Source organism: Anoplolepis gracilipes, chromosome 1 (assembly GCF_047496725.1).
Source record: "Anoplolepis gracilipes chromosome 1, ASM4749672v1, whole genome shotgun sequence".
Lineage (NCBI taxonomy): Eukaryota > Metazoa > Arthropoda > Insecta > Hymenoptera > Formicidae > Anoplolepis > Anoplolepis gracilipes.
The window spans coordinates 3,349,258-3,364,451 of NC_132970.1; the positions used below are offsets into that span (position 1 = coordinate 3,349,258).

The 15,194-nt window shown below is 33.9% G+C and overlaps 1 protein-coding gene across 10 annotated transcripts in view; it reads right to left on the reverse strand.

Moving 5' to 3' along the window:
• The window catches only part of Mam (uncharacterized), a 164,603-nt gene that overhangs the window by 124,720 nt on the left and 24,689 nt on the right, over positions 1–15,194 (reverse strand). For 2 of the 10 annotated variants that reach the window (XM_072896305.1, XM_072896278.1), the window contains exon 2: positions 14,174–14,241. The exons of 5 other annotated variants lie outside the window; for them this stretch is intronic. Coding sequence is in view for 3 of the 5 variants with exons in the window: in XM_072896258.1 (XP_072752359.1) it covers positions 3,553–3,666 (114 nt within the window). In the remaining 2 variants the exon portion in view is untranslated. Of the gene's footprint in view, positions 1–3,337; positions 3,533–3,552; positions 3,789–14,173; positions 14,242–15,194 lie in introns of those variants that run through there. 3 more of the 10 variants (XM_072896258.1, XM_072896250.1, XM_072896268.1) reach the window with 2 other exon arrangements.

Genomic DNA, 15,194 nt, shown 5'->3' on the forward strand with positions numbered 1-15,194 from the left:
GGCGAGGACAGAAATACTGCTCCACAACGCTGTCTTGCTTTCCTGCCTCTTCGTTCACGGTCACACCCGCAGTAAAGCTCAACCTCAAGATGTCTTCAGCTTGAAATTACTTGGGGTCAAAACTCTTCATAGGAATCTGACATAAAGCAAGAACGAATAGACCAAGAAAAAAAGATCGCATATAAATTGATCTGAATAACAAAAACAAAATGCAAATTGCACATCAATGTTACGATTTAATAATTTAAAAAGTTATTTAGAGCATTTTGTTATTAGGTTGTTATCAAAATTTTATATATACATTTTTATTTTATGAAGTAACAATTTTCTTAGTTAGTCTAATATTATAATATAATGAATATTTCGGTAATATTAAATTTTTATAAAACAATTTGTATCTATACGAGAATCGTAAAAAAATTATAACGACGTGATACTTTTGTTTCTATTATATCATTGTAATTAAATATATTCCAGTTAATAAGTGTCATATATAAGACAGACAGACATATGCAATAAGCGATAATATCATTTTCCGTCGTTTTTATTCTTTCGCGCCGTTGTGAAATGGCTGGTGGTGCCGCGGGTTGAGAACCGTCGAGGGTACAGTATCAGACCGGCTCCACCTAGCATAGGGTGAACGGGTCGGAGGCCGTTGGTTCCTCATAGAGTTGCTCTCTTATTATTATTACACGCGCGCGCACACACGAACGCTCGCTCGCAGGCACGCACGCACGCATGCACGCACGTACGCGGCGTACGCATGCGCGAGCCGCGTATCCGTCACGGAGGGGTCCGGAAACCAGATCCGAGTGGGGGAAAGATCGAGACGCGAGGGGCGGAAGTGCTACGTCGTGGGGCACGCGCGGTGGGGAGGAAAACAGGTTGAATCGCGCGCGAGCATCATGCTGACCGAAGCTGCGGTGAGGGAGGGAAGACGGTAGTGTGATTCAGTTCAGGGAGAAGTAGGGGAAAATCACAACACATGAGGGGGCGACGGCCCCCGAGGGTGGGAGCGCCGCACGAGTGGTAGGAGCTGATCGGCGCGCGAGGGATGGCGACGAGAGGTTGCCGCACTTACTCTCCTCCCTCTCTTCTCTTCTTTTACCCCGCGGATTACCATTATCATTATTCCTACTCTCGGTCGGGCGCCACTGACAGCTCTGTGTCAGAGCCACCGTTACGATCGGCATGTTGTGCGCGCTCTTCTCCGCGTCGCCCAGTTTGTTTTTCTCTCTATTTTTTTTCTTTTCCTTTTTTTTTTTTTTTTTTTTTTTGACGTATCGCTTCGTTCCCGCTCGCGGTCGTTTCCTTTGTTCTCTATACACGACACGGGGATTGAGAACGCTACCTCGTGTAATTTCAAATTATACGATACGACGTGACCCGTATCTGCACTCTGAGTTTAATGCTGAATATGATAATATAATTTTCTTAGTAGACTGTATAATACTTAATATCACTTTACCGAAGATTATGATAAACGCCTTTTCATAACAATTATGATGGTCTTCGTATGCTTGATATAAATATATATATATATATATATATATAGAAAAAGAGTAGAAAAGAGAGAGGTAAAGTATAGAAAACGAGTAGAAAAAAGGAGAGAGAAAAAGTGGCATATTACGTATCTTACTAAAATTAGATATCAAGACGACATAGAAATTCCTTTTCTCGCGTGAACCATATGATTATCCGCAGTAACTTTCCTTCGCCATTGTATTATTTGTCTCTCTGAACATTATCGTGCATAGCTTTGTTACAGTAATCGCTTACGCGGGTAATCCGTCCCCGTCCCACTCCCTTCCCATCGCCTCATCGAAACTCGCATCGTATTACTCATCGATAAGAGTCGCCTATTCTCATTTAACACTCGCAAAATGCATTAATAATGGGAGCAACGCGATATCATTGCGTAAAGCTGCGATGCTTTATCATTCATTACAAAACCTACTTTAGAGACACAATCTAGAATCCGAGATTATTAAACAACATCGAATATATACGTAGAATTTAAAGCACAATTTATAATTATAGATAACTGCGGAAAGTTCTGGAAGAACGCATAATTGCTCGCGTAATGCATAATATGAGTCATTTGTTTGTTTTATTAGATGGCAATTGAAAAAGCGCGACGAAATTGAGATAAACGCAAGAACGTGAATGCATGTTATGAAATGTATATTTAACTAATATTCCGCACGGTTAAGTAAATAGTTATCGAAATTATGGGCACGAGTTTCGATGTTGTCGTGGAGGGGGATTAAAAAAATGAGGAATCGCGGAATTTGCTGATGCGGATGTGATGCAGTCGGATTTATCGACTGGTCCTTATTGACCGAGCCTGTGCCATTAGCATTACACAGTGGACGATTAACCCGAGAGACCCGACATTCGCCGGTCCGAGACGAAGGAATCTCGCGAGAGATGAGAATACGCACGGCCGTCATATTCGTTAAATCATTGGAGATCGGTCTTATAGGACGAGCGAATGCAAGATGCAATTATCATCTATTCTGAACGAGAGAGATATATTCTCAGCTTCTCTTTCTCTTTTTTTTCCTCGAGTTGTTCCTTCTCTCGCGCTATTCGCTCCGAGTTTCCTCACCTTCCAGTTTCGCTTCAACCTTCCAAGTCCACGACCTTGGCGCTTCGACCGGTCGTCGTGATTTTACCGACGATTCTGAGAATGATATTCGTGGATCGATTACGACGAATGCGAAAATAATTATTGCTACGGAATGGCACAACATGTCCCTAGATTATATTCCAATATTAAAATAATTTCTGATCGTAATACTGAATTTATACATGCTTATATGATTCGTGGATAATATCCGCACTTTGATGTTAGTAAAGATTTTTTTCGTTATAAGCGTATAAATTTTTTTAAATTTACGATTGATTCCAAAAGAAATGTTATTTCTCTATTCTAAATACTTTCGACATTATAAAATATTTCTGATCAGAAAATCAAAGATATGTACATGAAATGAGTCTTCTCTCTCTCTTTCTGTCTCTCTCTCTCTATCTATCTCTATCTTTCTCTCGCAGATCCTAACATTATCCAAGTAAATATTGATGTAAGTATTTGATATTAACTAGATCAAAAGTAAATATTTTTTTTGATTTCGCATCATATCTTACATTATTTCGAAGGAAATTTATATACAATTTTTTAAATATAATAGTCATGATATTTTTAAATATAAAAATATCATGACCATTTAACATGATTATCACATCGATAACAAAAGCAAAATTATGACGATTGCGCGCACAGAAAGAGACGCTCTGGCGATTGCAAAATAAAATCATCTTCGCGTATACATACATACAATCGGAAGGTCACCGCACCCACTCTGGGTCTCGATGCTCGCACCAGATCGCGCCTTTTACCTGTCATTCGTGAGTAATAATCTTGTAAAGCCGCGAACCACGCGGATGCGTTATGGGAGCAGAGAGGAGAAAACACGATCCCTGTGGAAGCGAGAACGAGATGACGAAGAGAAGGACGAACGCGAGGAGTGAGAAGAAAGGATCAACAACCTGCGGCGCGCTCTTCTCCGTAACATCTTCTCCTACGGCAATGAGTCGATGCAAACTTATCCGGCACTGACCACTGATTAAAACGTTGACAATTTTTTTTCTCATATTTCTCATATTTCGAATAGAATAGTTAGAGAAGAGCAGACACAAATAACTAGAAGGTATATATTTATATTTTTGTATGTTTTATCACCAAAACAAAAACAAATCTGCAAAAGAAAGATAGAAATAGAGAGAGAGAGAGAGAGAGAGAGAGAGAGAGAGAGAGAGAGAGAGAGAGAGAGAGAGAGAGAAAAGGTTAATTTCATGCACACATCTTTGATTTTCTAATCAGAAACATTTTATAATGTCGAAAGTATTTAAAATAGATAAATAACATTTCTTTGGAATCAATCGTAAATTTTCAAATTTTATACGCTTGATTATAACAAAGAAATTTTTAATAGCATAAAAGCATATATAAAAAAATCGATAAATAAATTTATCTTGAATTATTCTATGTATAATTAATAATATATCTAAATACTAATATATCTAAAATATATATTTTATAAAAAAATATATATTCGAAACAAATAACAATTTGTATTACCTTTATGCTAAACGCATATTTTTTAGTTAAGTGTTTTTAGTAAAAGTTTTTCAGGTCCATGTACTTTCGGAAATTAAAATCTACTTTCAAATTTCAAAGAAATTCTCTTCTTTCAAAAAATTATTTACAGTACCTAGGCAGTTTTAACTTGTATTGTTAATAATGTAGGCTTTATACACTGTATCTACAATATATTCAAAGTTTGTCGAAATTGCAGAAACTCGGGAAATGCGAATGTTCCCTTGCGAGTAGCATAGTACCTACCTACACTGATCGCATATATCCTACCCGGTTCGCCATACCTAACGGTCGCGAGGAGCTTCAGCCATTATCGCGGCGAGTACCTGCTAGTGTTAACTCGGCAACGTAGAGCGACGAGGATTGGCAAGGTTAATGCCACCGAGAGAGAAGATCGAGAGGAACGCTACGGATCCTAGTTATCGGCCACACCCGATAAGAGACGGTACCACGGCCAGGAGAAAAGGCTACGACAAGAGGATCGTATTTATATCACAGCGATTTATTTATATTATATTTATCTCGTATATTCGTTGCGATCGTTCATAAAATTCTTCCTTTACGCATCTTAATCTCAAGGGCCGTAACATGGCCTAGGTAACTAAATATTTACGAAACATTGTAATTTACACCCTCCGATTAACCGCACGAGATTAATGCACAATTAAGCGGCAAGCGATGCAATTCGTTTTATATTTTCACTAAGTCTTTAATATTACATATTAATTTTAAAATAAATTTTTGTTCTTCACTTTTCTCTCGAAACGTTTAAATTAACGTTAAAATTTGAGACCGCATATCTTGGAATGTAATACGATTCCAATTAGGTTTATCGAAAATGCAAGATTTTAACAAAGCAGAAAGCAGTTTACGCTGTATGAGTGAATTTAGAGAAATCTTTGATAAATTAACTAACAAGCGGGTTTCGCTCCATTTCCGCGATCGTTCGTCTAGCTAACGGTAAACGATTATTAATATACGTTCTAATTCTACTTCTTACGAGAAAACGACGCTTTCCGCAACTATTACAAAATCATACGATTATCATGAAAACACATGTACAACATGTCTACGCTAAGCAAGGTTTGATGCTTATCCTCTGTATTATCGTTCCCAAAATAGAGAGCAACGAACTTGTATGGCGTAAAAAGACTCCCGTTGTTCCTTCCCTCTCTCCCTTCGTACTCCTTTATAGTACTGTTCGTACAGGCGGCTAAACTAGGGTATTATTCACGGACTAATATTAGAACAGTAATGGTCACCGTTGCCCCGTCGCGAACGAAACTTTAAAGAAATTGAACGACGATGATGCGCCGAGATACTTTAAAAGTTAGTAGCACTTTGATAAAAAAAAAAAAAAAAAAAAAAAACAGGAATCCATCGTTCGTGACTTCACGCGATAGCGTGTATGTAGATAATTTTCTCTACATTATGGGAAAGTATACTAGTTCTATTTCAGAAATATACTGATGGATAAATAAAACGAGAGAGAGAGAGAGAGAGAGAGAAGAGAAGAGAAGAGAGAAAGGCACACTTGCCAAAGTCGCGTACTTTCTCTGAATCACAAATATTAAAATATTTAATCGGAAAAAAAAAAAAAAAAATTAAAAAAAACATTTATATATCGAGGAGTGCATGTTTTACGTAAGTCTTGTATATAGTATTTCATCAAACACACACATATACACACATGCATACTTTAATTTTTTTTCATGAGTTCTGTATTTATGATAGAATGTAATCGCCGCGAAATACGTACAACTTTTTTATTCTGTCAAGTTGGCAACGTATCAGTGATGAGTAACGACTCATTCAAAGTGCGGGATGAGCGCCCCTGTTTAGGAAGGGTACATAACTCCGGCACGGTATTACACGGTGTGTCCGTATAGGTCGGTAGACTTGTCTCCATAGAACCGGCACAGCTGTTTCGTATCTTTTTCTCTCGGTCTCGGCCTGCCAACTCTCATCCCTTGCATCGGTTTGTCCCCTCTATCTCGAACGCACTACGCATCGCTTCCCTTCGCTCGTAGACGCAAATCCTGCGTGTCTCTCAAATAGAAGAAGGAATACACGGTTCAAAGCACCATCATATCGAATACGATTGTTGAAAATTTTTCGTTTCGTTACAAGTGTCTAGTTTTCTCCTCGATTGTTGTAAACAGCGACACGATTATTCTTATTATTAGTCTTGATTTATATTGAAAATAATAATTAATTAATTTATGTATAGAGGTAAATCTAACATTCTCTAATTTTATTTTCATTAAAAAAAATTTTTTTAATAATAAGAGTTAAAATAAAAATGGATAAAAAATAAAAATTTTAAAAATCCGTATAAGCACATGTGAATAAATTTTAAAACTATAGTATATTCGATATAAGAATAATAAATAAGAAGTACAGTATATTCGATAAGTGAATTTTTCTTCTATATATTCCAATATATATTTTTTATATGATTTCGATCGCAACCTGGCAAGCGATATGAATAAAACATATTTGATATTTTAATACGTGAATTGCATAACAGGTTTGAAACTTTTAGAATCTCCTCGACCTGGTTTTCGCTGGTAGAATTTCAAACTGGTGCATTAACGAGAATTACTTTCATTATTAATTCTATACTATCACTTGCAAAGATTGTAACACTTTAACCAAAACAATGAGTTAATTAGCAGACGCAAAATCATTCATCCGTGATGATCTGTTTTATTACATGAATATTTTTCTTCGAATGTCTAATCGCCTTTTTTGTAAACAAGTATACGATGAATCATTACTAGCTTATCAATTCAGCATTTCACCTTATAATGGATAAAAAAATAAAATTATAATACAAAAATTCGACTCAACACCACATAAATATAAAAATAAAATGCAATAAAAATAACGCTTTTTTTTCGAGAGCATATTGATTTTCCTAATTAGTAAAAAAATTCGTATCATGAATTCGTTCAGCCAGCGGTGGGTAATCTTCAGATCCTTTGGCAGTGAAATGCGAACGTTACTGCTCTCTTTCGCAGGCTTTTCAAACGGAAGAATCCCTTTTTAAGGATAATGGTGGTTTCGCGTTACGCGCATACACGCGCAGCCATCGAGATGCGCGAGCTCGCTTACGATAGGATGCGATGTTAGGTCTTGCCCAACGTGTAATTCACTTAATAACGTTCTCTCTATCTTTCCGTCTCTTTCTTTCTCCCTCCACGCGCTCTCTATCTGTCTTTTTCTCGCTTCTTCCCTATCATGTCTTGGATTTCCCTCCTCACAAACACTTTGTGCGAGAGTTAATTACCTGTTACACACTCCGTAGAGTAGAAAATGTCAGTTTCTAATCTTCGTCTTTGTCGAGTTTAATTTCTAGGCGACTTTTCATAAATAATCGAGAATTCTTCTCATAATGAGAAAAAATCTAGCCATTAAATAAGTTTAACAAAATTTATACCATTCCAAAAAATATATAAAATTGATATATACTGTAACTTTATATTCATTATCACCATGTTCCGTTGAAGGGCTCTATCTTCATTGTATCTTTTAGACATATAGAACGTAAAAAAAAAAAAAAAAAAAAAAAAAAACTCTTTTCATTGACACGTGATAAATCAACGATGCCACTTTTGTTACCAAAACGGCAAAACTGTTTATTATTATGAACGATAAAAATCAAATATGACTTAAAACGCCGATCAAGATGGAAACGTAAGGAAGAGAGTGAAATGGGTCCTGTCTTACTCAGCAAACAGTCCCGAGCGATGCAAACCGCGTTTGACATTCTTCTTCTTTACTTGCGCACGCAAAGTCCGTATTTTCCGAGATTAAATGTGCTTAATGACATGTCGCATCACCGCGATTTGAGCACCGCTGCGGACAGGAAACGTTTGTAGTGCGATTAATACCGAGAGGTGTGTACTACCCGGATCGCGTACGTCGGCTGTCAGCTGTCGTCGAAGAGGGTCCAGAGCACCGGCGAGCGAGTGCGACCTTGCCGGCCAGTTGTCTTCGCTCCGATCGGCTAATTAATGCCGCAACGTCGAGCGCGATACATACATGCGTCACGACGGCGCGACGGCTGTGATAAGCCTGCGGTCGCTACGCTGTCGCGTATCGACGCGTAATCGGTGCGTCGAACGCGTCGTCGAATTATAGTTGCCATTACAGAGCAGAAACGGATTCGACACGCTCGTTTCAGAAGCGAACCTTTGACTTTGGGACATGACACGCGCAATTAAACCCCGCGATTCGCCCGATCGGTCTCGTGTAATTCAATCAATATAATTTAAGATAATTTAAGTTAATTGCTCGTCTTACAATCCCTAATCTGTCGTTCAATCTAATTGTGTTAACAACAGTAGGAGTTAAGCAAGAAAAACCGAGACATAAGTATCATAGCTATGATATTAAAACAACGAACATCGATTCGATTCTTCGTGAATGATAAAAAAGAGATCAAAGGCGAAAATTGAAAAATGCAACATGAAAGGAATCAATGAGAATTTGAAATCAATAAAAATTAAAAAAGAAAAAGTAGAACTCACCCTTTTAATTATATCTAAAACTTTATCACTGAAATTTGTGAAGTATTTTTGAGCATCGTAATAAAATTCTATCTGTCTTTCGATCACTGATACACGCGAGTGCGACGATACGTTCAGATGCTAGTAAGAAATCACGATGCATCGCACGCGCGCTCGACGATCGCAAAGAGAAACAAGTGGGGAACCGATTAAACGAAGCCACGCGGCGTACGTTCCCTCTCGATTAAAATAGCCTGGAAAACTCGTTTGCCCGAAGTGTGTCACTGTCACGATAATTGGCGAAAAAGTCGAGTTTCTTCGCTTCGAAGGTATTTCACACGTGGTGGCACACGCTTCTTTTTTCTGGTCCCTTCCTCCTTCTTATACAAAAAAAAAGCTATCGCAAATCTTTCCTTAATCCAATAGTTCTCTTTATCATTACCCGAGAATATCTACATTCATTATGCATTCACGCATTTACGCGATTATAACGAACCTGTCGTATAATAGAGATTCGACATTTCTATTCTCGAGAAAATTGATTAAAAAAAAAACTATGTTTTAACTCACGTGTGTCACATACCATGTATACAAGCTGCTCATCTTATACCTTGGAAAATTTAATGACAGATTGCACACTAAATAATTTTATATCAGAAAATATCATATTTTTGTTCTACCAAAATTGGTAATAATCTATTTAGTTCAATCGGGATTTAAATCTTAATATTTTTTTATAAAATTCGAAAAAAAAATTATTTAAAATTTTCGAGAAAATGCCAAGGTAAATAAAAAATAATTCATCTAAAACATATTTTTTTAACTCGAAAAGAAAATGTCAATTCTTGTTGATTTGATCGCTTCGAGTATTACGAGTGAATTATTATTAGAATTTTTGAAAGTTCTCCAAAATATATTTATTGTACTAAATATCTAAATTTCAAAAAAAAAAAAATTGCTTGAAATGATAATTATTTCAAATATTTAACAAAGTAAGAACAAAATAAGATGAATACAACCAGATCCGTGTGGAATTTTACATTTTATGCTATCATAATTCACTATCATATGCCCCATAAAGATTTGTGTTTTTTTTCTTCTTCTCTTTATTTGTTCATACCTGTTTTTTTCTTTTTCGCGATTGAATAGCCAGTCTTTTCGAGACGCTTAATTCAAGGTGACGGTCGATCGATGAAGATACGGCTACGTGTTCGAGACAGGCTCAAATTAAACATCCGTTGATACTTCTCCTCCCCCACCGATCAGTTTTGTGGTTTTTGTGTTCATCGTAAATATCCGTATCCTTTCTTCCACGCCCGTTTCTTTCTCGCTTTTTTATCCATAATCGTTCAACGCATGTTGGAATAGGGATACTTAAATTTATTATGAAGTCGCTACTATTCTCTCGATACTACCTTCTGTCAATAATTACTTAATCAAAATTTTAAAATTAGCAAAATTTATTATAAAAATTTATTACAATTAATTTATTCAAAATTTATTATAAATTTATTACATTAATAATTTTCTAATTTAATTTTTATATTAGAAATTATCAATGATAAAAATATTTAATACAAATATCAAAACATGTTTTATTAGTATTTAATTGTAATATTAGTATTAGTATTAGTATAGTTATAAAAACAAAGAATCAATACTTCGAATAGTTCTACACATTCTCAAGTATTGTTGACTGGATAACTTTTGGATTAATTTGAATTGACTCGATTTTCCGTTAACAAAAATAAAAAAGTTTCAATATGTTTCGGGAGGTATCAGTATATTTCGGAAAATGTTAAGACACTTTTACAATTCGATACTTTGTTTCGTAAATAAAATGCGTCGAAGAACCGAGAATTATGCCGAGAAACACTGATGGAGAAAACTTTTATGAATAGAATGCCCCAAAGGCAGTCCAAGTTACTTAACTAAAACACTGGCAGTTATTAGCAGTAAAATACCTATTGCTATTCTGCAACATTCAACAGTAAACGCACATAAACTCAGACGCATTAAATCATAACCAAGAGAGGATTCCTAGAATCTCTGCGTCACACTAGAATGCACACTTTTGATTATCGCACGCGTGTCGGGACTCTTGTAAAAATCGAACGCAATGAATTACGACATTATATTAGTTGGAGATTCATTCATTTAATTTCGATATCATGTAGTAACTTGAAAGAATTGTTTGCTCTTTAATCACTGACTGATCCAATAAAATGATAGAAAATGTTCCACAATATTTAAAATTAGTTTTAAGACAATCTCTAATGAAAACAATTGTACGAGTAATGTATTATTTATTGGAATTACCAGATACCTATATTAAAATTTTCTTACACATGAAATAGTAATCATTAAATGGTTATTAAATGGTCATTAAATTATGGCTAAGGCCTAAAAAGCACAAAAATATTTTCCGGTATTGAAATATAAATCCGGTAGGAAACTCTAAAATAAGGTGCAAGTACAAATTCAAGAGATTTAAAAAAAAAATCACAAGTTAAAAAAATAACATGTGCGCTGAGACCACATGTCTAACCAAATAAGATTTTTTAGGTTGTAAACCTTCAAATTTGTGATATTTTACTTTCATATCTTTTACAAAAAGTTTCTTCAAAAAAATATATTTTAAACTTTTATCTGCGAACAATTAATCAATCATATAATGTAAAATTTACAATCAGTTTTTATTTTTGTTTTTATTCCCTGAATTAGTTTATAGTAAATGTAATGAATGTACTCCATTATACTAGATATACTAATCCATTAATTATAAAAACGAGTAAAAATTACCTTTTTTGTCTTCATAGTTTTCCGTCTCTTCGTACGAGAAAGAGGAATACAGAGACTCGATTCTAGTAGTAACGGCGGAGAGTAAAAATAATTTTGATCGCATATGATCTTGTACGAATAATTAAAACTTGTATTCTACCCTTATTAAACAGTCACGAATTTTCACTTTATTAAAAAAAAGTTATAGGATAATCACGATTTACATGATTATAAGTCATGAAAATGTTACACCATCGATCGTAAATTATCATTAAAAAATGTCACATATCCGATCATTTTAGACTTTTACTACTAATTACGCGAACATAAATATTTATAATCACTTCTTTAATCAATTTTATTCGCTCACTGGTCACACTTCTACCAAATTTTTTTCCGTTTCACCATGTGTTTATGAAAGCTTTCCTTTCGAGACTGAACCTTATTCAAAAATGAAACTTATTCAGGCCTTCTATTGTCAGAAAAAGACAGAGGTAGAAATAAACAGAAAGAAAGAGAGATGTGCTGTTTTAAAGATATCGTTTAGCTATAATAAAGTATTTCATATTAATAATAAATATTTTATATTATATATATATATCAGAATGTATAGCAAAATATTAAAAAAAATAAAATATATTATTATTTATGAATAATTTTATACGTTAATATTTTTAGATACGAATGATGAAAATAATTACCAAAACAAAATAAATAAATAATTAAAAGAAAGATAATTTGGAAATTTTGAAAATATCTATTTAGTACAAATTTATGTTAATTATTTTTTAAATAAGAGATATATTTTGTTTGTTTTCGAATAAAAAATTTATTTAATTTTTTCTTTTTAAATAACTTAAAAAAATAGTCGCAGAGTGTTTTTAATGTCATTAAAGTAAATCTTTTTTCAATTTTAGTTTTTAAAATAATCCATTATCTTGTGATGATAAACAGATTATAACTTTGAAGAAAATTTTGAACAGACTTGTATATATACATACTTTGTGCTACAGAAACTATAATATAAAATACTAAGCTTGTTCTTTTAACCTCTAGATGTGAAATATCTTGAAATCTCCCACAATGCATTGTAAAATTCTAATACGTACAGTCTATTCTTTAGAAAGACCAATAAGCAGACTTCTTTAATACTTTCTTATTTTTTAAAGACTAGACCTTGGGAACCTTAGGCTTGAGATGTTTAGTATGTACATTTCCTGTCAATGTTAAAGGGATTGGTTTAAGGTATTACAAAGAAGTTCTGTGTCAGAGTGCATAATTCTAATTCTCGAACTATATTTCTATCAAGAATATTGTTTTCCTTTTTAAAATTAACAGTTCGAAAAAAGAAAATCTACAGCATAATTCTCCATGGAAAGCATTTGTTTACATTTAATTTTCCATGTAATATAAAGTTAACGATTAAAGTATATAATCAATCACTATTTATGATAGTAAAACTAAAAATTTCATACATTTCCTAATTAGTCACTAAAGAATTTCTTTTCTATAAAGAGAGACGTGGGAGATAAATAAATAAATATATATATATGTAATATGACTGTGTCTAAGGCAAGCGTGATACTGTGTATATCCTGAGATGCAGTCTTATAACGGATTGAAATCAAACGGAAAAAATTAGTTAAAAATGTTAAGTTAGAAAGCTAAAAGCGAGATTCGTGGATTTCAAAAAAAACACCGAATGTAAGAATTTTAGAACAGTTTTATCAACTTAATTATCAGGTGGAGCTTGGTGTCACGAAAAGCTAGGTAGTACGTAGATAGATAGGTACAGGTAGTTTCTAGTAGGTTTAGATACAAGGGATACACAGTATGGTAGAGAAACGAGGAGACAAAAGGAAGAGAGGGGGAGGGGGTTTGCCAGAGCGTCGGCATCGAGTCTGCACTGTCGTCCTGCAATAACCGTTCGCTCTTTGTCCGTTCAGCTGCCTTCTACTTGACAGTGGTTCTCAATTGCTAGATTTTTCGCGTGCTATACAATTATCGCTCGTCACCTTTCTACTCTTTACGCACGAAAAGACCCGCGCCGTTTCGCGATTTTTAATCGATGTTGCATAACGTTGCGGTCGAATTATGACAAACATATCAGAGAAATGCTAATTATTCTCAGTGAAATCAGACAATGTCAAAATTAAAAACAACTTTCTATATTATATATAAGCGACTAACTATACATATAATATCGAATAAATTAGATTAATATACTTAGGTAATTAGGCAATATATGTCTGATTAGTTAATCAAATTGATTAACATTTCCTCTCGTATGTGAAAACTAAATATATAGTTGCTTAAAAAAATATTTATTTAATACAAATAAGTAATTGATCTTTCTACGTATCTTCATATACAAATTTTTGTACTGTTTAAATAGTGAATTATTATCATTATAATTATAATCATTTTTTTAAATCTATCTTTCGAATAATTGCAATCGTATAAATGCTATTTATACGATTGCATAAAATATGAAACGCGCGCATGCTATAAGCAATCAATTCGCTTCATCGTGTTCAATGCCATTGTATATGTGTCACAAAAATTATATCAAAATCAATATTTATAAAATATTAAAAATTTCTAATCAATATATATAGAGTATTAATATTTTATAAGTACAATTATTAAATTCGTGAATAACGCAACATGTATATGAGGATATAATAATAAATTATTGTATTCATTATTTACTTACGTTACACACACATATTGACCATCAGGAGTTAACAATACATCAAGTGTTCTAGTATTGCAAGTACTTACCTGAAATAGAAAAAAATAACAGAAATGTAAATATTATGTCATTTTAATTAGTATATTAATATGTACATACAATTTTTGATACATATTTATATCATTTCGCATCTGTAATTGTATAAAAATAATTTAGGTAAAAAAATATCGAAATTAACATCGTAATATTCGTAGAAAGCAGGAAATGGAACGTGGGAGTAACAAGAATAAAAAAAAGAGCAAAAGCAAGAAAAGTACGTAGGTGTATAGGGTGGTCAATATCGAGCGACCTACCCTGACGTAGTATCCCTTCATACTCCTCGTTTTACCAGTCTTCTCCTTCTCCTCCTGGCCCCCTTACCTTCCCTCCCTGTCTCTCTTCCATCTCGCGACAACTCACGATCATCAATATCCTTTATCACGATCTCCCACTTACGTGGCTAAGTAGCGTGAATTTGTTTTGATGGCAGGTCGCTGTGCGTTTATCATACGTGTCATAATATTCCGCACGATAACTACGAAACTAGTGATTATTCACTGATTCAATAATAAATTTATAATAGTTTTCTTTATTCAATATATCTTTCTGTTTCACTGAAATTAAATCTGTTTAAATAAAATATATTATTGATATATTATTGATATATGACTAACGTATGTCCTATTTAAATTATATATCTTTTGATGCGTACGCAATAGATATTTAAAGCTATTTATAACTCCATATATATATATATGTTTATTTCCGCGAAATAACTACATATCTACCTACGCACGTTAGAGTCGATTAAACTTGATTTACCTGAATATTATTTTCATCACATACATTGATTCAAATTGATTGGAAGAGTGAAAAGGGATAAGAGAACACAAGAGATATTGTGTGGCTCTTAACCCCTTTGATATTTTCACTCTTTGATCGTTGAAACAAACAATGCGCGTAATTGAATTGCGTAATTTGACATTTTTAAGGTCATTGCGTA